Source organism: Egretta garzetta, unplaced genomic scaffold (genome assembly GCF_000687185.1).
Source record: "Egretta garzetta isolate BGI_Z169 unplaced genomic scaffold, ASM68718v1 scaffold197, whole genome shotgun sequence".
In the NCBI taxonomy this organism is placed as follows: Eukaryota; Metazoa; Chordata; class Aves; order Pelecaniformes; family Ardeidae; genus Egretta; species Egretta garzetta.
In genome coordinates this window covers 822,060-844,922 of record NW_009260274.1, presented here as the reverse complement: position 1 = coordinate 844,922, position 22,863 = coordinate 822,060, and the positions used below count along the sequence as shown (strand labels likewise).

Below are 22,863 nucleotides of genomic sequence, written 5' to 3'. Positions count from 1 at the left end.
CGCCGAAGCAGCCATCTCAGCCCAGGGCACCAGGTGCTGCACGTTGAGTCATTTGCTAGCAGTTCTGGGAGTCCTGGGTATTGTGTTAACCCGTGAGGTTGCCGATGAGAAAGCTGGGAACTGCCTGTGCTGTCACTGTCTCTGCAGGCATCTCCGTTCGGCCAGGGCGAGCCCCCTACGTGGTGGGGCACAACTTAATAAAGGCCCACGCGGAAGTCTGGCACCTCTACAATGAGACCTACCGGGCAAAACAAGGAGGATTAATCTCTATCACCATCAACTCTGACTGGGCAGAACCAAGGAACCCACACAACCAGGAGGATGTTGAAGCTGCCAGACAATACTTGCAGGTACAGAGACACCTGGTGACAGCTCTCCCTGCTGCTCCTGGGTTTGTTCATGGTGGCACCCCCAATCCTGGGTGCTGGAGATGATACCCAAATCCCAGGTCAGCATCTCACCCTGCCAGCATGAAAGAAAAGGATGAGCCAGAGGCATCACTGCGAGGAAATGTACCACCCTCTTCTGGTGGCTGATCAAGTATGCAACAGAAAAGAGACAAAATACGATCACGGTGCCCAAAGCTTGTTAAATTTGCTGCTGTTAGATGGGCATAACTCCATGCACCCGTTCATTATAAATTCAGCAGCTCTGAAGCAGCACAGGAAAGAGAAATGGTTACCTCCCTTGTTTTAATAGATAATGTATCCTTCTCCCTTGTTCCCTGGCTTAGTTTTTTCTAGGTTGGTTTGCTCACCCCATTTTCAAAAATGGCGACTATAACGAAGTGATGAAAAGGAGGATTCGGGAACGCAGTCTGGCTCAGGGTCTGAGCCAGTCCCGGTAAGAGCCCAGGCACATACCTGCTGTGCTGAAACCTGCTTTTCTGAAAGAAATGCTAAATTTCAGTGCTACTGTAAAAATCTTACTGTATCATCACAGAAAAACTCTCATGTACATTTTGCCTGTTCCCTGTTTTTTACTTCCTTTTACTAATATAATGTGTCCTTGGGGGAGTAAGTTGGCAGCTCAGGGTGATACAGTAAATATCTGCATTAGACACAGTGCTTTACCTGACCGTAGTAAATGTGTTTTAACTGTTCTTCAAACGACATCCTGAACTTGAGCACGGAGAACTCATTGGTCCCTCTGAATTATGTTTCTTCTTTTCCAGTCCTATTAATTATTCTTAACCCTATTGTGCTAGCAGTGCAATGGTTTTCCTTTTCTCTCCCTTTTTAGACAAATGTAAGGAAAGCACTCCCCCCCCCCCACTTCAATAGCAATGTGATGGGGTATATTAGAGCTGGGGCTAGTCTTGATCATTCCTCTCTGCAAACGTGCATGATCGCTTGTTTTGAAACGCGGGCGATGGTGGGGGGGTCGGGGTGTGCTCTGCAGCAACGGCAGGGCTCTTCAAGATGCGAGTTATGCTTTTACGTGTGCCCAAACCACTTGCGTTCTTGTGCACCTTTTTTTTGCCGTGTTATTGCTTCTCTGGCGGTTGCTGCCATTAACGAGACAGCAAAGTCTCTGTGTGTTGCTTTATGAGATACTGCACCCAAGCATCTCAGTCTGGGGAGGAAGTCCTGTCCTCAGTCTAAGACTGCAAGCTCTCGAGCATCACCAAAGTGCCAGAAGCACTGCCTGCATTTTCAGCAGGGATTGCTTAGGGACCTAATTCCCAGGAAAATTTTTCTCTTCCTGGCTAAAAGAGAGCTGAAACTGCACTCCTTGCTCCAGGGTACCATGGACGTCCCTGACGCCATTTCTTATTCTGTGTAGACTCTGTAGGGCTGCAAATGCCAAAGGGGGATGCTCTTTTCTGAGGAGGCCTCCCTTTTGAAGGAACTTTGGGATGAAATGGTAGAGTCCGCAAGCAGCGCCTAGCTCCCAGTTTCTCCCAGGTTGGATCTCAGTGTGGGTCTTGGGGAGAAAGCTCAGACGTTTTTATTGTTTCTCATGTAGAAGCCAGAGTTTATGAGACAATCCTGTATTAGCCTCTGCCGTGACCGGCCGCCTACTACTACTGCCAGGAGCTCCTCCTGTAGCGGCTGCCTGCTCCCCTGCTGCTGGGAAGCACATCTTAGTGCAGGGGCCTGGCTGCACCCTCCGTACATGCAAGCAGGAGTAGAGTCTTTTGTGAGGGGGCTCGTGACAGCTCCCCTGAGCGGGGACAGGATGCCCCTGGCTGCTAGGAGGCACCATTTCCCACCTCCCTCCATCAGAGCTGGTCATGCTCGTGCAGGATGGTGGGCTGAGACAGGTCACTCATGAACACTGCAGCTCGGGGTCTCCGTAGGAGCGTGGTAAGCACATGACAACCAAAATTATTGTTACCGGTTTCTCCCAACACATTCCTGACTGGGCAAATACCGTTTCTTGTCTTATAAAGCAGGATGACGGTCAAAATTCTTGTTTGACCATGAGCAGGACCTCTAGGTGTCGGTTTTCTGGTCAGGGGAAGGGCTGTTCCTCTCATGGAGAACATTAGAGCAGGCAGCATGATTTGCATATGCTAGCAAAAGCTTAGGTCATACAACAGGACCGGGGAGGCACAGAAGCAGAAGAAGGGGAAATCCTGAGCAGATTTACATTTTGAGGGGTTTACGCTTTCCATGTTTTCTGTTGCAGACTTCCAGAATTTACTGAAAGTGAAAAGCAAAGAATTAAAGGCACATATGATTACTTTGGTCTGAATCATTATACTACAGTTTTAACATACAAAGTGAAGTATCCTGCTGGTGTTCAGTCGTATGACTCTGATAGGTAAGAGATGAATGTAAACTATCAGTCACAGAAAATATGTGCACCTGGAGCCCGGGCCAACTGAGCAATGTAAACTGATAGCAAATAAAGCCATGAGACAGGTATTGTGAGCTGTTATACCCCATACTAGGGAAAGTATCCCCAAACAGTACCTGTGGTGCTGTTATTTTCACAGAAGTCCAGCAACAGCTCTCTTTTTACAGACCTGATGATAAACGTGAAAGGTTAAAACAGAACAAAGAAAACTAGAGGAGCTACTAAAGGAAGGAATCTGCACTCGTGAGTCTCCCAGTGGTTTGGGATCAGCTGTAAACAGTAGTCTATCATATTCCCTGCCCCCAAGCTGCAGCTAGAACTGCCAGATTATCCTGCTTCATGGCCACGGCTCCCGTTGCTCTTACACAGTTGTTAGTTCCCTCACCGCATTGGATAAATTAAGTTTAAGGCCTGGACAGCTAAATCACGTCACTGTTAAGTATACCTAAGTCAAGATTTTTATTTAGATACCAATTCCTTTCGCAGCTTCAAAAGGTAAACACAAGGAGCTTACTAGCTTTTCTGATGAGACTGAAGGTAATGGTGGGACCGCACACGGGGGTGAACTTAGGCTGTGTCTTGAAATATTTGCACAGAGAATAGATGAAATTGTTATAAGCTCCCTTGCTGCTGCATCCCAGCCTCTGTGGTTTCACCCCAAGGTATGCTGGGCCTAGTCTTGCATTCCTGGACATAGGTGTAAATGGCAATTCTGTGCGCTCAAGCACCGCCTTATACTTTGAACGGTAGAAACGGTGTCAAGGGACAAAGCTTTGGAGCTGACATCACATCCTCAGCCATGGCTGATTTAAGCAGCGTGTGACTGTAAAGCAAAGCACGAGAAGTGTTTTCTAGAGGCTTGTGAGCAGCAGCACCCCCTCAGCCCACAGCACTTTCGCCAGCTTGCCACGGTGTCACCTCCGGTTCAGTTTTCCCGAGCTCAGCACCCTATTTCTCAGCCCTGTGGCAGTGAGATGCCAGGCACAGTGGCAGGCGCTTGGGACAGGTCCCTCAATCAGCGTGTCCTCCTCTGCAGGGGCGTAGCTTCAGTAACTGACCGCAGCTGGCTGAAATCCGGCTCCTTCTGGCTAAAGGTGACACCCTTTGGTTTCCGAAAACTCCTGAGATGGATAAAGAAGGAGTACAACAACCCTCCGATTTATGTGACTGAAAATGGGGTCTCAGAAAGGGGAGCCTTAGGCTTCAACGACACTTGGCGAATGCATTACTATCGGAGCTACATTAATGAAGCACTGAAAGGTAAGAGCGATTATTTAATTCTGCTCATCCAAATCTCTAGCAAGCAGCAGCATCTTGCCACAAGACTGATGGCGTAACCCAAGTTGTGAGGAGTTGAAAAACCACTGCCATCACACTTGTGGCGTTGCACGCCCACACCGGTTTACCCTGCATCAACTTCTGAGGGCTTTGGGTTTGGCAGAAACCGGCCAGGGATAGCCACAGCTTTGTGGGGAAAGGTGATCTAACAGCAGAACAAACCCTGGGCTTCGTAGGGCAACTGCAGCTTCCATGTACAGCTGCATCGGGCAGGAGAAGGTTCTGCTACTTGATGGGTAACTGCTATGAATACCTATTTCCATTTCTAGTTTGACTGCTGCTGGGTCTAAAAACTGCATCTTCAAAAAAAAAAACCAACAAAAAAACCCCACAACCAACCAACCCCAACCCAAACTGGTTTCAATTACAGCAGTGGTCAAGCGACATGGGGGAAGGGCTTTTCCAGTTTGCTTTTCTGATCTGCCGGGAGCTGCCAGGCAGATGTTCAGCAAGTGCTGGTTTGCTGCCTCTCGGCATTTGTTGAAACACCAATTGCGTGTTGGTGGCTTTTTCTTATCTCTTCCTAAACCTTTGCTTATTGGACAAAAGCTTTGATTTTTGGAGGAGAGCAAAGCAGGCTCCAGTCCTGGCAGGCTGACCCAGCTACCCTGGCTGCTCCTTAGCTGTAACTTGGCAGCTGAACTACCCCAAAGCAACCGAGCTAAGGCAACACCCGGGAGGTGGGAACAGGGCGGCGGCAAAACCAGCAAGGCCGATGTGACTGCACTTGGCACCCGGCTGCTGGAGCACCTTTGTGCCACTGCTGGCAGGGCGGTGACACCTCCTGTCACCCAGCTGCACAGCTAACCTGTTCCATCCGGTCCTGGTTACAGCCGTTGCACTCGACGGCGTCGACTTACGAGGCTACACCGCATGGACGCTGATGGACAACTTTGAGTGGGCAGTGGGCTTTGATGAAAGGTTTGGGTTGTACCACGTGAATTTCACAGACCCCACCTTGCCGCGGCGCCCCAAGGCCTCTGCCAGGTATTACTCGCAGATCATAAACTGCAACGGCTTTCCCGACCCCGCCACGGGCCCGCATCCCTGCCTGGAACTGGAGCCTGAAGGTAAGTGACGCAGCAGCAATCCCGCCCGTGCGGGCATCCGGGTCTCATCCTGGAAGGTTTCTGTGACCTGTAGTCTTTACAGACACCACCGCTTCCTGCAGCGTTCTGGAGTGCTCCGGTAGCATGCTGACCTGTCGTCAGTTATGACTGAGGACATGCAGTGGAATTACCTCACTTCTGTAGGCAAAACCAGAACAGTGACCAAATTTTGTGCGCTAGCACCCTGATTCATGTCCCTTTCCAAAACGCAGTAAAAAAGCAATTCCCTTCTACTTCTGATAAACAGAACTGCCCAAGATGTTTCCCAAACCACGCACATTCAGTATCCCCACACCATTTTTTTCTAAACCCTTTTGAATACTTCACATGAATCAGCGTTTTGGGCAAGCCTTTGGAAATGACTGTCACTTACATTTTCTGAAGCAAGGAGTACGTTGAACAGCAACCACTGCTAGGCTGGGGTTTTTAAATAATCATTTTTATCAGCTTTTGGGGATCACCATGGCTGCCAGAGAACCCCCACCTCTCCTGGCGTCTCAGGCATTGCACTGCCAGCCTCAGTTGTGCCTTTACTCCAAGCTGGAATTGTGTCAATCGCCGAGCCCCCAAAATTACGGCTACTGCCGGAGCACTGCCGAGCAACCTTGAAAGCCTCATAAAGGCAGCGACGCACAGACGCGCAGGAGTTCACCCCGGGGTGCATACTAATACTTTCTTATTGTTTCCCCCACGCACAGCGACGCCAACAGCCGCCACGCCAGGACCGGCCGGCAGCGTGCGCTTCCTGGGGCTGGAGTTAACGTCACAGAGCGCAGAAATAGCACTGTACGGGCTTCTGGCTCTTTCTGCAGTCGGAGCTTTGGGCTTGGTTCTTTTTGCATCCATGTATGGAAGATTATCCAAAAGAACCCGTAAACGATCCCACATGGAACTTAGTAAACTGTAAAGTTTCCACTTGCAAAAGTGCTTTTTGTTTTGCTTATTAAAAAAAAAAAAACCAGCTTATAGCACCAGGAAAAGAAACCTAGTGCTTGTACTACTGCAACTTTGTGTCTTGCCGTCGAGATAGCTCCCCCTCAGTTTGTTGTTTGCTTACCAATGTTAAAATAGAAAGGAGAACTTTTTTCCTATGTTAGCTGGCTCTATTTCTCCCCAGGCATTATTGATTTGATTTCTTAAAGACAGGAGTAAAATTGTTTGTTCCTACCTGCGTAAGGATTCTGAACTTGAACTTTCATCTGTTCTCGCTTCATCATCTCCCCTTGGATGAGGCGGTCTCTCCAAGGGATCCGAAAGCAGCCCCTAGAAACTCTCCTGCTTCTTAGGGGTTTTAAGACAAGTTACTGTCTATACTGGTGAAAACTTGTCTAGGAGAACATACTGTCCTACTGCAGCTACTCTGTTGGCTTCTCCCCCCCTCCTTTATTTTATATACAGTGGTTTTTTAATCACGCATCAAAAATTATTACAACAAATAGTGGGAGTGGCCCTAGTACTCCACCTTCACAGTTGAACAGAGTGCCTTCCTTAATTAAATCTTTAAACAGGAACCCGAAGCAGCACAGAGCACCTGTAATATTCAGGCCTCTGACCGCAAGACACAGGGCAGGGGGTGCGAGGGAAGGCAGGCTTCTGCGCAGGAAGGCTGTGGCCCTTCCTCCAACGTAAAAGCTTCCAGGCTCCCCTATTGCAGCCCCCTGCTAACGTTTCCCTTTTACCCGATAAAGACCCGCCTTTTTTCTTCCCATATCACAGCCTGAACCCAAAACACGATTTCAGATGTGTTTTCTCAGATTTAGCATGAATGACTCCCGACCAAGTCATTTAAACTGAACAAAAAGTTTGTCCGCTATATTTTAGATTTCAGCGTGTGATCCTAACTGCTTGCTTCCTTCTGACACAAGTCCTCCAGCAGAACTTCACGAGAGAAGGTGGTCACATTTTCTGGAAAATAGTTTATTGAGTGCTTGGGGAATTAAAAACTACAAAGGTTTGCTTGCAGTTGCAGAAGGAAGAAAAAAAAGTTAACCATAAATTAGTTACCCGATTTGCTACTTATAGTGCTTCTGAAAACCCTCCTCTTAATCAGTCATTGCCCACCAGACCGTTATATTAATATCTGGCCCTTAAATTTATGTAGCAGGTATTTATAGATTAAAAAGTGTCTTTGTATGGCAGTAGGGTAATTATTATGAAAGCTGATGGAGATTTTCAGTCTTTTTAACTCTCTGCTTCTAGGCCTCAGCTACACCCACTTGATTTTTCTGACTTAGGTGATGTTATTCCATACTCCACTACAGGAATAAGAATTAAGTAATTCAGTCGGTGTAAAATAAGCCCCACTTGTCCTGAAGCTTTAGTTGACTTAGATCAATAAGAAGGAAAAACAAAAACAAAAAAAAAAAAAAGCCAGATAGTGATTACTGCAGTTACTCAAAACTACATTTGTTGTGTAGAATTTCCATTCCAAGTGTTGTTTTCATCTTCTCCATCGTCTTGAGTCCTCAGTCTGTATATTTTGCCTTCTTTTTTGAAGTCTTCCCCCCGCTTTTCCACTACTCGTTTCCTGACTGCTTGCCTAGGGTACAAACGACAGTGAGGTTGGACAGATTTCCCTGGTAATAATTGCATTTATTGCATTCAGTTCTTGCGTAAATCATGCATCCGTCCTTCTCTTATCCCCCCCCCCAAATAGTTTTACTCAGCCCTTTGTTTCCTTGGGAAGCAATCTCCACCTGAAAATTTGTCATTTCGCAGTCAGACAAACCGACAGAATCTCATTCCCCCTGGAGAGCACCTGCCATTGAAGCCGTACCTGGCTGCTTCGGGTGGGAGGGCCTAGCAGCTCCCTGGTACAGGAGGCGATACAGAACCTGAACTGTGAAAACCAGACTTCAGTTGCCTGGGTTTCTCATACAACCATACTGTAATCATCTGACATCTAACTGTCAAGATTTTTATCAGCTGAACAATATCAGCTCAAGCGAAGCCCACGTTTGTAGTGACAGCCGAGTTCCCTATTCAGAAGTGACTGCACAGCAATGCTTTTTCTACTCCGTAACTGGAAATTACAGATCTTGCTCAATCACACACGTAAACACCCATAAATCCTAGCCAGAGGCTGCCTCGCAGCTTCACCAGCCGCCAGGTTACCCCTTGGAGCCAGACAGAAGGCAGTGGGCAGAAGACACAAAGCGAGGGCCACAGTTCAGAGGCCGGTGCGGTTCAGTTCCCCACTACGCGGTGAAAACAACGCCAGCAAGCGGCTTGAGAAACGGCTGCCCGGGGCAGTTCTGATTACCTGCTTTGCTCGGTGCTGCTTGACGTTGAGGGACGCGGATGGTCTTGTGGATGAGCTGATCTCACAGCAGACTGTGAGGGGGGCGGACTCGTAAATAGGAAGTTGCTAATAAATCTCCAAACTGCTAAGAGGGGATAAAGGATTGTGCCCAAGAACTTCCACAGGTCACCGCCTGAAGCCTGAACAACGGAAGTAGCAGGTCGTCCCGCCTGGTCATGAACACACAAAGCAAACTTGTCAGAGATTCAAGTCGTGCTCCTGTAGACAGAGTCTTTCATACGTAATTTAGAAGCGGCTCAGCAGACACAAGAGAACTCCTTTGGTTACACATTAGACAAGTATCTATGCCACCATTCACCTGCTTCAGGGGGGAAAAAAAGAAAAAAAAGAAAAAAAAAATCTTTCTCCAAATCAGTCCTGACAAAAATGAACTTTACAATCTTAGACATAGAAAAGACCAAAATTGAAGCCAAATATTATCCTGGCCGACTCAAAGCAGCTATACAGCTGCAGTATTGCTGTTTCAAGGAAATGAAAAGCAAATAAACCAAAATTCAATGCCTACCGGCAGCAACACTACTGAAGCGCTGGGTGCTAACTCTAGCTCCAGTAACTTCTTTCCATAATCTTCTTTGGTAAACTCCCTTCTGGGAAACATTGTCGCCAGTGAAAAATTGCCATAAGCGTTACCAACCGTCTGTGAAAATATAAAGAGAACATTTTATTTGTAACTGTTCACTTTCAAACAACTGCAGCCTTGCCAGGTGAGTATACCTTGCCACATCGAGCCAAGAGTTCTATATCAAACTGTCAATCATCTTCCGATAGAGAAATGAAGGATTTGTCCTATCCCACTACCTCTTACGAACGACACGCTGCAGTAACACAAAGGCAGTGGCTGGTGCCAGAAAAGGCTGCTACCAAAACCTCCTCCAAATAAACACAAAGGAAAGCAGTTGATGACAACTCCATCACGATCAACAACTAGTTGGTGCTACACCACATTGTAATCAGCGCGGAGCTGAGAAAACAAAACACCAACTCACCTGTGCAGCAAACTGCCTTGCTTCTTCCAGCCGTGCTTCAGATGGGAACTGGTTAGTAAAGGAAGATCCATCCGGGAGGCGGAACTGAATCCTGGCTATCGCGCTGCGGGACACGTATCGGGGTCAGTCAGCACACAAACAGCCCCAGACACATGCCCCAGGCCTCTAGCTTGGTAGTACTGAGATAGGTAGGAGAGGGGGACAGTCACCCTGCTTATGGCAGTGCAGATGGGTTAGAAGTTTGGATCCGCAGTTGGTAACCATTTGCTTAGGTATCACCATGCATCTCCTCTGGGTTTTATCAGAGTCTGAGACCCGTCACCACTCAAACAAGATAATTTACATGCAAAAAATTAATGAACAAATATAAATTCATATAAACCACATTTCTTTTGTGTAGCCTGTATTACTTTTGTTCTTTTTTTCAAGAATTGGTACTATGAGGGCATAGACATCTAAGCTGGCTTGGCAAGTAATTCTGTACTCAGCTAGCGAGTCCCGCACTCGCCCTCTGTTCAGGGGCGGTACTGGACTGACCGGTGGCTCCACAGCTCCACGCAAGGTCTCTACAGGTGAGATTATTTCTTAGAACAGCAGCGCTGGGCAAAGCAGGAGACAGCTCTGACCCAGACAGCCGAGGAGCCCAGTTAAGCCTTGCTGAATCCAAGCCAACTGTGCCCACAGCCAAACCGTGCTCCCTAGCACAGTGCTGTCCTTGCCTGGTCGTTGTCTACCACATTCCCACCTTACCTAGTTCCCCCCTTAGCCCCATTATACGTAGTATTTAAATCAAAGATCAGATGGGAAAAGCTCTTCTCTTAACTAGAATGACACACAAGGAAAGGTGGTTACTGTTTCATAATCAGGAATGTCAGAAGGCTGAAAGTTATCAGAGAATACAATATTCATATAAATAGCTATGAAGAAATAATACAAAGGAAAGGCAACTTTTAATGTCACTATTTAAACCATTTGACGTGGCATCAATTAATAAATGAGGATGTATATTATATCTCTTAAAAGCTTACATAAAGTTTCTTTACCTCTCTCCCCAGAAATACACACTTCTTCCTCCACAGGAACTCACCTTCGCTCCCTTTGAGATGTTTCTTTCCTGGCCTCTAGTTCAGCCTGTTTAGCCTGAAGAGCCGCAGCTTTGGCAGCTTCTGCTTCTTCCTTCGATTTCGCAAAGCGAGCCGCTCTCTCAGCACGATCCTGTGAAAGGACCAAACAGAAACCTCAATTTTTACCATAAATTGTAGCTTAATATTCATTAAAACAGAGAGCTACGATCTGTTCTCAGAACCCAACTAGGAGAAAGGAGACAGCAGCCCTGCAGAGAACTACTCGCTGCCAAACTGCACAACTTCAAGTCATCAGCCAAGATGACACGCTTTTTGAGGAGCCACTTCATGCCAGTAGTTGTTAATTGATGATCTTCCCGCGCAAATTTAACATTCCAGCGAAGACAGAGGGAAAAAATCTTATGACAAGTTACAGGATTACAGTTCTAAGTGTTCTAGGGCAAAACCTAACGAGGAGGGATTCCAATTGTTACAAGTTGTTTATATCCATATCTGTACACACATATATGCAAACTTAGAAAATAATCCTCACCACCATTTTGAGATCTGTGCTCTTCTGCATGTTCCACAAGAAAGTAGCCCCTTGCTTCCATTCCAGAACTACACTTAAATTGCAATTATTTGTGGACTCGAGCAATATGACAGAAAAGTTGGCATGTTTGTTCAGATAGAAAAGATCATCATAATACGAAAGCAGAAGTTTCATTTTATACACAGGAAATGCTACATAAACCCCAAACACGCGCATTGTTACAACACAAGGCCACAAGATTCCAAACAGAAAAATGGAAAATCTTTCAAAGTTTGACCAAATGAGAAAATGTGCCCTTTTAGGACACCAGTGGCACTTTCCAAAATGAAAAATTTACCATGGCAATCTGTTGTCTTATACGCTCTCTCGCAGCCTTCTCTTCTGCCTTTTCTCTGTTCCTTTCCTCTAACATACGCTTTGTCAGTTCTTCTTCCTGTCGTCTCTTGTACTCCAACATTTCTTTACCAGTTCTTCTCCGTTCAATTTCTTTCTTAATTTCTTTCTGAATAAACCACAGACATAAAAATTGGACCACAAAATTGCCTTGGACAAGAGTAAGGCGAGACTGAAATATGTTCATTTAAAAAGGAATTAAGCATTTATTCAAATAAGGATATAAAAAAAAATTGCAAGTGTTCTAACATGTTTGTGTTACCTGTTCTTCTTCTTTCCTTTTCTCTTCTCGTCTTTCTTCAAGCTTTTTTGTTATTCTAAATGTAAGAATAAAGTGAAAAGTCTTAAAATTGCAGTATCTGTTATTAACATTTTCATATTTTAATGAAGCACTTGCAAACACGTACAGAAGAACGGAACAGATGAAAGCCAACGTGAACTGTGCTAATACCTGCCGTAGCAGTAATGATTCATTCACACGCGGGTGTACCGTCTATAAAAAGGCGAGGTGGCGATTCACCACCTCGTTTTCAACTTTTAACAGAGTTCCAACATATTCCTTCTGCTCCTTTCCACTCAGCAAATGAAGAATCTTATGTATTCTTACTGGTGAACCAACTTGAAAGGCGTACAATAAGCAAGCACTATTTATGATCTGTGGTAACAGAAACGCTAAATCTCAAACTCTCCTTAGCTATTTAAGCCATCTGCTTGCTTCTGCACATCACTTCCTAAAATGGAAAGCAAATAATATATAGCACTGACATAGATGCACGTGCATCTGTCTTATCTATCCAGATAGGTGCCTTAGAATAAGGACTGACTTAAAAAAACACAGTAATTTATAGTATATTTTAAGTCTGGGGAAAGGGCAGGCATGACCAAGCAACGTAAGAAGTCAGATAATCAGGGAAATTTTGTTTGTATGGTAGCCGTTTTGCTTTTTTAGAAAGAAAATGGTAATTACCACAGAGCTTTGCCTCTTTTTTCCCCTGAAAGAAATGCTGTAGATATATGCAAATATGGCATAATTTAAGATTAATGCACATTTTAGAAAGAATTTTCAGTATATATATTAAAATATTGACTGCATTTTCTTATCAGTGGTAAGTAAAAATTATACCTATTGTCCAACAACATTAGAAGAAAACTGAAATTAAACATGGAAAAAGTTTTAAAATATATTTTAGCGGCATAAATAATCCTATTTACTAAGCATGTGTTACTGGTTTTCCAAATAGTATCAGTCTCACAGATGCTAAAAACCAAGTTTATACACAAAACCTTGTATTTAAAAACAATCAATTTTAATGAATGAACCATGTATTGCACCAGATGTTTCTGGTGACCTCATTACTGTTCACTGATCAAAGTAAGAGTGACCAAATAGGATTCCTCCGGCCTTTTCAATATGCCCAGACTACAAACACTCATCAAATAGACAAGAAGAAAAAGAAATAAGATGGCATCTCTGTACAAAATCTAGGTTATTACCCCAGTTTCAAGCACTTTCAGTTCAATGTTTTAACTCCTTCAAAAATTTTGCAGCAAACATATTGGCTGCGTTCAAATCATATCAAAGAACATCTTCAGTTTTCCAGATTACCCTTTTCTTTCAGAGTATGTAAGAAATGAGATTAATTTAAAAGTTTTTGTATCAACCCCAGTATTGTCACAGACATCTAAAGAAAAATCAGACCCCATAAATGTTTGCCAAATTATAACAGAATAAGCACCAAAAATCCTACAATTAAGCCTGTTTGTTAAAAAAAAAAAACAAAACCAAACAGCTGCCTCCTGAGAAACAACTACATCACGTTAGGAAGTCTGCAAAAGACTACTTACCTTTCTACTTTGAGTGTAAGATCATTCACAGGCTGAGCATCACTCACTTGCTCATCTGAAGAATTAGTTGCTTCCTGGCTTGCTTGACCTGAATTTGCTCCATCTTCAAGTGATTTACAAGAAAGTAATGCGTAAGAGAAAAATAAAAGGTGCATTTCTTACCATAGAAAACTGTTACACTCATTGTTAGCCACAACTGGCAGCAACTAGGATATCTCAAGGAGATGGGAGGTTCTGCTATTTAGGCTCACTTCCACAACAATTTGGTTTCAGGTTACTAACCCAAAGACACTTTTTAACTGAATCCAATTTCAAGAATGCATACACAATTTTTATCATGTTACAAACCATAGATTTTTCACTCATAACTGAGCAGAATGACAAGTCATCCTTCCCTCAAAACTTGCAAGCAGCATTCTGGGATACCCAAGTTTTTCCTCAACAAGCCCACTCAATATATTGCCTTTTAGGTACCATCATATAACAACTTAAGAAAAGGAAAACTATTTCAAAAGCAAATTCGCTAGTATTTCTGTAGAAATGCTAACCATTACCAGCAGAAGGTCTCATTGCCTCAGTCGTAGCAGATTCAGGAGAGTCACAAAACTCTACCGCTCTCGAGTCCGTGTTTTCTGGAGCACCGTCAGATTGAGAGGAGGGACAGGGAGCAGAGGACTGACTTCTATTTTCTGAAGGCTGCCCTTTTACTGTGTGCATCTAAGAAATTGGGGAAAAAACCATGAGACTTCAAATATTTTCCACAGGTTCAAAGGTCAAGACTAAACTATTTTTGGAGACTCAGTCCTATTTAAAATATAAAACTAAAATTCTGACATATTGTTGGGTGTGAGGCAATTGTACATGTCATATTTTTCCCAATTTTAGTCTTACACTTGAAATCGAAGCGATAGAACTTCTATATTTATATTACATTCCCTAGCATAATTTTATAAATCCACATTACAAAACAATATTACAAAGCCATGTATGAACTGGAAGAGTAATCGTTATGCCATTCCAGTTTAGAGTTCTTGACATACTCCTTTAGTACTGTAGGTGTTACACAGATGATCTGTGAAACAACGTAGCACTTCCGCACAGCGCTTTCCAACCCGTTCAATTTGCGTACTGACTTTAAGTTTGCAGATTCTGTTGTTGGAAGGGTATGGAACCAGTAATTCACACTTCCCCAAGGCACAGGCTGAGGGCCAGGGACATCGCCTGTGCTGAGCACGTGAGCGCACCCAACTCAATCTGAAAGATCCAGTCTGTTAGCAAGTGTTACCTGTTTAACTTTATGGATTCTGGTAACAAGCTCTTCAACAGAAATGCTGCCAGCAATTACTTCCAAAGGGATTCCATTGTCTCCTATAAAAAAACTCGATGGAACACACACTACAGGATCTGCACAGCAACAGTCAAGGGCAACAAACAACAGAAGTTTATAAAGTAACTTTAAAAGGAAAAGCAGAAGTCCTTCCCACAGAACCTTCTAGCCCAATATTCTACCTCCGCCTGGTTGTCAGTAGTCAGTGCCAAGGGAGGAAAAAAAACCACATTAACAAAAACACCAGAAAACGCTACAGACAACTGATCAGTATTTCATCTTTTCTTTGAAATGGTTTAAGCCAAAATACTTTTCTCCAACACACACATGTCCAATGAGCAATCATGCTTTGACTTGAAAGATTTTGTTTTAGTGTGAGACGACATCTTATATAGAAAAATAATGAATTCTTTACAGCATTAAGAAAAGCCAAGTCAAGGTACTGAATTCTCCCTCTCAGCATCACACAGAATTCCTGAGCTATATGCAGCGACCTACTTAAGGCAGGCAGATGTTCCCCTAACTTCACACCCGGATAGCCGACCGAACCCAGCCCACTACTTGTTCTTCTTCCTCCTCTATAACCCTGAACTCCAGCTAATGATTTAAAGCATGGCTCATTTGTTTTCTAATGCCGATTAGTAATACCAGTGGGTTATTTTGTTTACATAAAGCTTTGGATAATTTTCTGTTTGGATAATTACATAGGATTAACATTAAAAAACCTCCAACTTGTTCACTTTCTCTAAGAACTGACAGTAAGTTGAATACATAGGCAGTATCCTTTAACTACATGGTTTATTGCATATTTTTGTGCCATAAGAAGTATTTTTAATAATGCTGCTTGTAAATATTTGTCTTAAGAACAGCTATTAACTTGTAAAGAGCGATTATCTGTAATCATAACATATCATCTAAACTGATCCCAAAGGATACAAATTTGAGAAAACTGCAGGCATGCTTCACTGTTCAAAAGAAAAGATTCATTTAGGAGGAGCAATCACTTTGCAATAACTTCAGATTTAAAGTCTTTCATCATATACAAATAACTGTCCTACTACCACACACAAAACTATTTAAATACTTGAGAGAACACTAAAAGCAAATTTGCATTGCATCTTCTCATTAAGATTTCGCAAAAGCGTTGACATGGTGACAATCCCTGGTTATCACAGTTGACTACATAAGATTTAGGGAAACAGCACTAAGAACCAATTCAGGAAAAAGACATCTACTCTATTTGAGTGCAAATAATACAGTAAGTCTAATAAAATGTCTATAGAGCACTTCAAAATAATACCATTTTGTGAAATGCCAACGCACTTTCTGTGCACAGCCTGGAACACTTAAACATAGCAAAAATAGCTGAGTAATTTACCCAGGAACTTTAACGCTTCTCTGTTCTATGGGTTACAATAGAGACAAACACATTTTCTCTGGGGCCTTACAGATTTTTATCTTTCTGAATTCATGAGTTTTAAAATTCATTATGTAACTTGGCAAATCAAGAACTGCCTCAAGAGCACTTGCATTTCGATTCCAGCTTTTTTACATAACTTTTGTCTCTCTTGCTGTTGAAAAAGGACAACCTCAAGCATTCTTTTACCGGTACTGAAATACAATCTGAAATATGCAATGAACATTCTGCAGAACACAACAGTAAATTTGGAATTTTCTCAGGCTCTAGTGGCTTCAGGAGTACTGAACTCACTTATGCTCTGGAACCTTGTATTTAGACTACCTCCAAATCAGGGCAAGGACTTCAAAAACCTCTCACTCTCATCACCATCAATGAAGGATTGTGTAAGAGACAGAATTAGAGTAAGATCAAACCTTTTGGTGTCGATTTTAATAGCAACAAAACCATCTGAGGCAGCTTCAGTCACCTTCTCATCTTCCCACCTTGCAGCCATCTCAGTAGATTGTTCATCTTCACCTGCAAGATACAGCACACGTGTGAGGCTAAACCCACCACAAATTACTTCTCCTGGTCTGACTGTAGCTTTGCTTCAATGTTTTGACATCACCTTTGAAAGACACTCTCATGATTACTGTCAAGTCAGTTTACAATTTTTTTTTTTTTTTTTTGTAATCTGGAGACAATTCACTCCAGCTGATTCGCCTTGCTAACATGCCAAAAACCTAACGTACCAAAAATCCTTCCAAGCCAGCAAGCATGTAGCTTTCGCAGTTGTTCAACTGCATGGTGAGCTGGTCCAAAGGAGCAGAAGGGACTGGACCACACAGATGGAACAGCAACGATGTCGAGTCCGAAGACTGGCTTGATTGCATCATCTAATTGCACAACCACCAAAGGGCCTCATTTTCATGTTACAGGGAGCATGCTTGTGCTTCAATATCGTGCTTATACTCTCATAATATGCAAGCAGATCCCGCAGCACAGTCAGAGCAAACCATTGCTCTGCCCTGACATTAAGTTTGGCCTGCTAACATGCTAAAACTATCCACTGCTTACCCCTCATTATAAATCTAATTACGTATTGGTATACCAGCTGCTAATAGGTAAAACTATGTTTTCTACTCCTTGTAAACTCTTAATGCAGCAGGCAAGGTTTCACAGTTTGATGGTGTTAAAAAAAAACCACAAACCAAGAAACATTTTTTTGCAGGATTATTTGTAACTTCGTTTTGTATTCCAGTCCCTGACATGAACAGTAACAGCAGGAGGGGAGGAAAAGGAGCGAGGAGCACAGAGGAACAGTATTAACAGTACAAGAGGAGCTACTTAAGTAACAGAAACTGAAAAGGTGCTCTGAGGCCAGAGATTCAGAAGTGTTATTTTAATCAGATGAAACACATCAATCACACATTTATCTTCTAAAGCACCGGTTTAGTGAGGATATGGGTTAATAAATTCCAATGAATATTAATAATCTTTCAACAAGTAAATCAGCCTGCAACCATTTGTTTATCTTCAGTCTGTATTACTTCCTAGCAGCTTGGAATAGACTGTACTCTTGATGAAGAATTTGAGTTACAAGTATAGAAGTATAGTAGTCCATTATTCAATGGCAACAACAAACCATTTGTTTGTTTCATCCCAGTTGCAGTTCACGCAGGTTTTTTTACTTGTTAAAGATCAGGAGTTAGACATGGGAGTCCCCTGGTGAAGCACTGCTGCCTTAAGGCCATGACTGCCTGGCCACAACACTTCTCAGAAAGGCATATATCAAAAATATACTGACTTTGGAAAAGTGTTTTCCAACCATATGTATTGATTTTTCCCTGGAAGTATGGGAGCAAATAAGAAAGCATTCACCTCTATTACTATTATTCTACATAAGCAAGTAAATATTTAGGGTATTTTACGTGGGAACCCTTCCTCTCCCTTTAAGTGCAGTGCTTCCAACTGCAGTCGATGGATGCAGCTGTTCTGCCAAGAGTGGTTCGGCCTCCTCCCCCATTTCCAAATGCTCAGAGGCAGACAGCTGCTTCACCACACGCTTTTTCAAACGGACATGTGCTCATCCAATTAGGCTACTAAAAATATCTAAATACTTGCCTAACACTGACTTTCCGTATAAACAACTGCTGTAGAAAAAGAATGTCGAAAGACACAAACAGGTCAGAGACTGTTCACAGTACAGTCTGAGAGATGTGACCCAGGAATGAAAATGCTGATAACTCACATTTTATAAAGCTCTATGCCACGAAGCACAGTTTAATATTGTGACTACCCATAGAGTAGTTGCTTACTCTCACATATCTTTCTGTTTTGATAACCCTTTCTCATTTAGGAGTTAAGGTTCATTTATTACAGTTTTGTAGTAGTAATTGCATCCTGATATGAAAACTGCCAGGTCACAGGAAAAGCATCAGAAAAGTCAAGAGGTCAAGCTGAAGAGAACTTGATATAATTCATAATTCTGCTTAATACTGAGCTACCACAACTGCCTCAGAATTCTAGTTCCCAAGACTCTCAGACTTCTTCTGTTTCTCAAACAAAAACATCACTTTATTTTACACAGCAGAAAGACCTGTATACAATTCGCAGTCACATTTGCTCATCTCTTAAATTTCATCAGGTAAGTTTAAATATCTAAATATCTTAATATGGGAAAATGTGTCCATCATTTCTCAAGTGATTTGGATAGTTGGCAGAGATTTTTCTGCAATGATTTATTTCTTGTACAAGGAACTTAATCAAAACCATCACATGTTGTCAAAGGACTTTAATTCCCCTATTCCTCAGCACACAGTCATCAGGAGAAAGTGTTTTCCTTTCAGAAGAAGAAAGATAAGCCCATCTGATTTCTCAATGTCCGGCATTTCATAGCTACCCAGTGTGAGAAAGGATTGCCCATTCTGGAAAGGAGAGCCAGGACATGAAGCTGTTCACCTCCTCCTCTGCGTCAGTTCACATAATTAACTTGAAGAGTGCTTTGATACAGCTTGGCTACAAAATACTAACGAATAGCTTGTTGATTGCAAATCAGTGCTTTGTAAAAAAATAAACTAAAAATAAAGCCATGAACAATGGAAGAAGTGTTTCTACAAATGTTACTAAAAAGAAACAGAAATGTTTTAAAGTTTTTTCTTTTCTCACCCCTTGATTTTTTCACTTCCGAAAAGCATTTTTTATGAGTGGCCTGGTATTTCCATGATCAGAACATGCCTAACTTTGAGAAAGAATAATCTTAGACACCTCAATCGGAACAGAGGAGGCATCTGAGGGGGTTTCATATTAATCTAAAGTTAATTGTTCATTTGATAACTCATATAATGAAAGGAGTTTTTTTAACTCCGCAGGCTAGAAAACCATCTACAGAACAGCTGCCCACAAGATACCACAGGCATTTACCAGACCTGCTTCAGTATCAGGAATGCTTCTGGCTTGTGCAGCAGCAGAACCCATTAGCAATTATTTGGTGCCACAAAGCAACTCGTCTGGTCCCCAAACACGACTTCCTTGCTTTGTGCGTACAGAAGCCTCTAAGCTAACATCTCACCTTAATATTTAAAAACAGTTTTGTGAGGCAGACACACTTCACCTCATACTCCCTGGAAAGTATGGAGCAACCCCTTCTACTGCAACTAACCGCGAATTCAACAGGATCTTTAATACGCTTACACAACCTCATCACCAGAATATGCCATGAAGGTTTCAAACACTGAACTAAACAATGTTAGGATTACAGCTGCAAACAAAAATGTTAAAGAAAAAAAACTGGTTGAACCACATGCAATTGCAGTCACAAACCCCACCTCATTGTTAAGATATATAGCCACATTATTCCTTGCTTGACTGGAAAATATTCTAGAATAATCTAGTTCTTCCATTTTCTAGCGCCTGTTCAGAGAAGTGCAGTGAAGGAGGAGAGAGGAACAGACAGATGGTAGCAGAAATCAAACAGAGATGGACCTAACAGAATTCAGTAATTTTTGCCAAGGCTGTATCTAATAGCTATCCTCCACAGCGGCCACCCTAAAATTACAGTTAATTTATATTTTATATTTCTCTCACTGATTCTTTTCCTTTATTCTTTTTTTGGTCTCCATATACATTATTGGATGAAGTGGACAAAACAAAACAGAAACACTGAACACTTCTGAAAGCATGCGTTCCTGCTCAGAAAGCTGCTTTCAAGTGCTTGTCTCCAGTGTCTATGGGCAAACATGTAGTGCGCAGACTCAAAGCTACTGTCACCACCGTGTGGTTTTAAACACAGATCTACAGAAGCAACAAAGCCAATCACTGCTAGCATAAAACCAGACTATTCTTTCAACACTCAGCATCCTTCAAACACACCTGCTTCCACACATGGTGAGAAACTATGTTCCTGGCCTTCCCAGTTCCCCTTCCCAGCAGGCATAACAGAACTGCTTCGCAATCAGCTCCACCACAGGACACCTGCCCTGATCCCACTGTTCCTAGGGTAGACCCATACTCAGCAGAACTCTCCGACACTTCCATTTTGGAGATATGCCCACCCTAAGTAACAACCCCCTTTTTCAGGACTCAGACAAACAAGCAAAACAAAACAAAACAAAACAAAAATCCTTACAGCATACAGTCAAAACTCAGTTACATCCCTGCCATCATAAATTTATCTCCACTCGGTATATCTACATATTCCCACATCCAACTACTCAACATACATATCTAAAAAGAAATGGCCAGTGTTGTGGACAATTTTAGTTTCATAAAAAAAATGTTGGAAATAAGTTACAATGTGCACTTCTCAACCCCCGATACATATGTATCAAGTTCAAAATACTCATAGGTAACTGAATTACTACTAAAACAGTCTTTGTGGTGGACACCAGGTGCCCACCAAAGCCGCTCTGTCACTGCTGTTCTCAGCTGGGCAGGGGAGAGAAAATACAATGAAAGGCTCCTGGGTCGGGATAAGGGCAGGGAGAGATCGCTCAGCATTCGCTGTCATGGGCAATGCAGACTCGACCTGGAGAAATCAATTTCATTTATTGCCAATCAGAAGTCAGAGTATCCTCCCCCCAAGTGGTGCAGGGGGACAGGGAATAGGAGTTGGGGTCAGTTCATCACACACTGTTCCTGCCACTTCTTCCTCCTCAGGGAAGGACTCCTCACACTCCTTCCTGCCCCACAGGGTGCAGTCCCTCAGGAGCAGATGGCTCCAGAGTGGGTCCCCCTGGGGTCACCAGCCTGGCCAGCAAACCTGCCCCAGCCTGGGCTCCTCTCCCCACGGGGCCACAGGCCCTGCCAGGAGCCTGCTCCAGCCCGGGCTTCCCACGGGGTCACAGCCTCCTTCGGGCACCCCCCTGCTCCAGTGTGGGGTCCTCCCCGGGCTGCAAGAGGAGATCTGCTCCCCCGTGGGGTCCCTGGGCTGCAGGGGCACAGCCTGCCCCACCAGGGGCTGCCCCAGGGGCTGCGGGGAATCTCTGCTCCAACGCCTGGAGCTCCTCCTGCTGTACTGGCCTGGCGTCTGTGGGGCTGCTCCTCTTGCATATTCCCACTCCTCTCTTCAGCTGCAGTTGCACAGTTTTGGTTTTTTTCCCCCTTCCTAAATACGTTATCCCAGAGGTGTGACCACCATTGCTGAGGGCTGGGCCTTGGCCAGCATTGGGTCCATCTTGGAGCCGGCTGCATTGGCTCTGTTGGACATGGGGGAAGCTTCTGGCAGCTTCTCACAGAAGGCACCCCTGTAGCCCCCCCACTACCAAAACCCTGCCACGCAAACCCCATACAGAGCCTTTGAAACATCCAAGAAATTTAGTAGAAAACTTTTAACCCTGGGTGGGGGGAAAGATCAGCCTTTAACCAAGTCACAGCATATTATGTTTCACAGGCGAAGATCTCGAGGCTTGCAAAACACCTGTGTCACGAAGCTTCTTGTTTTTTACCACCTGGCTTTCCATTTAATTTTGTACAACACACCTGCCATCATGATTTGTGGGCTTTAAAATGCTTTCCTCCATTAAGCCTGCATACATGATCCCCTCCCTTCCTTCAAGACCAATGCAGTGTGTTGTGAACTGAGAAGATGTTGGTTTCTAGCAGTATGTTTACTATGCAGTAGAAAACGCTGTTCTCCAAATATAAGGAGAGTTGTGTCAACAAAGGAACTTAACTGCACTTTAATTCTCTGTTCACAGCCCCTTTGGGACTGAACTTCTCCTTGAAGCTAAGTGAATCCCATGGTTCAATAATTCTTAAGGGAACAACACCAGTCACACATTTAGCGTGGTTGTTTTTTTCACGAGGCATCTGAAAAACTTCAAGCCACCAGCACTTATGGCAATAGCAAAAACATGAGAAACAACATCTACAGATACATAACAACACAATTATAGAGCCCGTCTAATATCCTCCTTTCCCTTTACCCATTCTCATTTTTCCAGATGGAAAGGCAACGTACCCAAAGACAACATGAGCTTCTATAGGTTTCAATTACCAGTTACAGAACAAATCCTATAGGTAACTCGAAAGAAAAAGGACACCCTACACAAAGTTACAAGAGAACCGGCCACGGGCTAATGCGAGGATGGAAGGTAGGGAAAAGCAAAACATGGGAACAACTCGTTCCACTGCCAGGAGCGGTGCGTAAAGCCACCACACACCGTAACGAGCGCAAGGCCCGGGGGCTGGGACGCCCCGAGGGGAGGGCAGGGCAGGCCGCG

At 43.6% G+C, this 22,863-nt stretch overlaps 2 protein-coding genes across 5 annotated transcripts in view; one reads left to right on the top strand and one right to left on the bottom strand.

The window, feature by feature from the left end:
- The window catches only part of LCT (lactase), a 21,051-nt gene extending 14,191 nt beyond the window's left edge, over positions 1–6,860 (top strand). For both annotated transcript variants that reach the window (XM_009642484.2, XM_035897878.1), the window contains 6 exons: positions 148–350; positions 734–843; positions 2,635–2,769; positions 3,842–4,065; positions 4,977–5,213; positions 5,951–6,860. In XM_009642484.2, the coding sequence (XP_009640779.1) occupies positions 148–350; positions 734–843; positions 2,635–2,769; positions 3,842–4,065; positions 4,977–5,213; positions 5,951–6,159 (1,118 nt within the window). In that variant the 3' untranslated portion in view covers positions 6,160–6,860. The remainder of the gene's footprint in view (positions 1–147; positions 351–733; positions 844–2,634; positions 2,770–3,841; positions 4,066–4,976; positions 5,214–5,950) is intronic.
- A 398-nt stretch (positions 6,861–7,258) lies between these two features.
- On the bottom strand, positions 7,259–16,691 carry UBXN4 (UBX domain protein 4). 3 transcript variants are annotated; one of them, XM_009642483.2, is made up of 12 exons: positions 16,576–16,691; positions 15,679–15,707; positions 14,701–14,819; positions 13,970–14,132; positions 13,416–13,518; positions 11,833–11,887; positions 11,515–11,679; positions 10,648–10,775; positions 9,561–9,663; positions 9,080–9,211; positions 8,515–8,723; positions 7,259–7,791 (listed from the first exon to the last, which is right to left on the bottom strand). In XM_009642483.2, exons 1-12 carry the CDS (start codon positions 16,653–16,655, stop codon positions 7,653–7,655), a joined length of 1,425 nt encoding a protein of 474 aa, XP_009640778.1. In that variant the 5' UTR covers positions 16,656–16,691; the 3' UTR covers positions 7,259–7,652. The 3 variants fall into 3 exon arrangements, with proteins under 3 accessions (XP_009640778.1, XP_035753773.1, XP_035753774.1); XM_035897880.1 differs by having other exon boundaries at positions 7,260–7,791; positions 13,964–14,132; XM_035897881.1 differs by lacking the exon at positions 15,679–15,707 and having other exon boundaries at positions 7,260–7,791; positions 13,964–14,132; positions 16,576–16,684.
- Between the last annotated feature and the right edge of the window lie 6,172 nt (positions 16,692–22,863).